General features: G+C 60.8%; 1 protein-coding gene across 1 annotated transcript in view; it reads right to left on the bottom strand.

The window, feature by feature from the left end:
* Positions 1-22: 22 nt before the first annotated feature.
* The window catches only part of LOC104390214 (tubulin monoglycylase TTLL3-like), a 7,522-nt gene continuing 6,970 nt past the window's right edge, over positions 23-574 (bottom strand). The window contains exon 12 of the mRNA XM_009999318.1: positions 23-551. Within this exon, the coding sequence (XP_009997620.1) occupies positions 60-551 (492 nt within the window). The 3' untranslated portion in view covers positions 23-59. The remainder of the gene's footprint in view (positions 552-574) is intronic.

The raw sequence follows: 574 nt of genomic DNA, 5'->3' as shown, positions 1-574 counted from the left end.
GCCCCGCAGGGCCCGGCTGCGGAGCTCCAGCCCTCCCGGAGCCCACCCTGGTTCCCACTTCATTTCTTCTTCTTCTCCTGCGTGCTGGTGAACCAGGAGTCCAGCAGCTTCTTGCTGTAGTAGAGCTGCCAGCCGTGCACCTGGGCAGCCACCACCACCACCAGGTACATGATGGAGACGGCCGAGAAGCCAAAAATGAAGCGGTAAGCTTTGCCGTGCCTGTAGAGCTGCTGTGCCATGGGGAACATCTCCATGGCCCCGTAGATGAGGGGAGCCACTGAGAAGAGACCAGTGCTGATCATGGAGAGCACCAGGTAGCTGATATTGTTGCGGGGGAAGGAGAGGAGGCCCAGGAGGGAGGGGAGGATGCTGAGCAGGTAGGGGTACTCCCACTGGTAAGGCATGGCCACTTGGTCGTGGGGCAGCAGTTTGAAGTGCCCCACGCACATCTGGGCCAGCAGCAGCAGCCAGATGCCCACGTGTGTGTAGATCAGCTTCTTGATCTCTGACTTGAGGGTCACGCTGGAGAGAAAGCACGGGGCTGTCAGGGACTGCAGGGGGAGACACGGCATCC

The sequence above is a fragment of the Chaetura pelagica genome, unplaced genomic scaffold, assembly GCF_000747805.2.
Source record: "Chaetura pelagica isolate M959 unplaced genomic scaffold, ChaPel_1.0 scaffold316, whole genome shotgun sequence".
NCBI classification, from domain to species: domain Eukaryota; kingdom Metazoa; phylum Chordata; class Aves; order Apodiformes; family Apodidae; genus Chaetura; species Chaetura pelagica.
The sequence above is the reverse complement of the archived record's forward strand: the minus strand, read 5'-3'. Positions and strand labels throughout refer to the sequence as shown.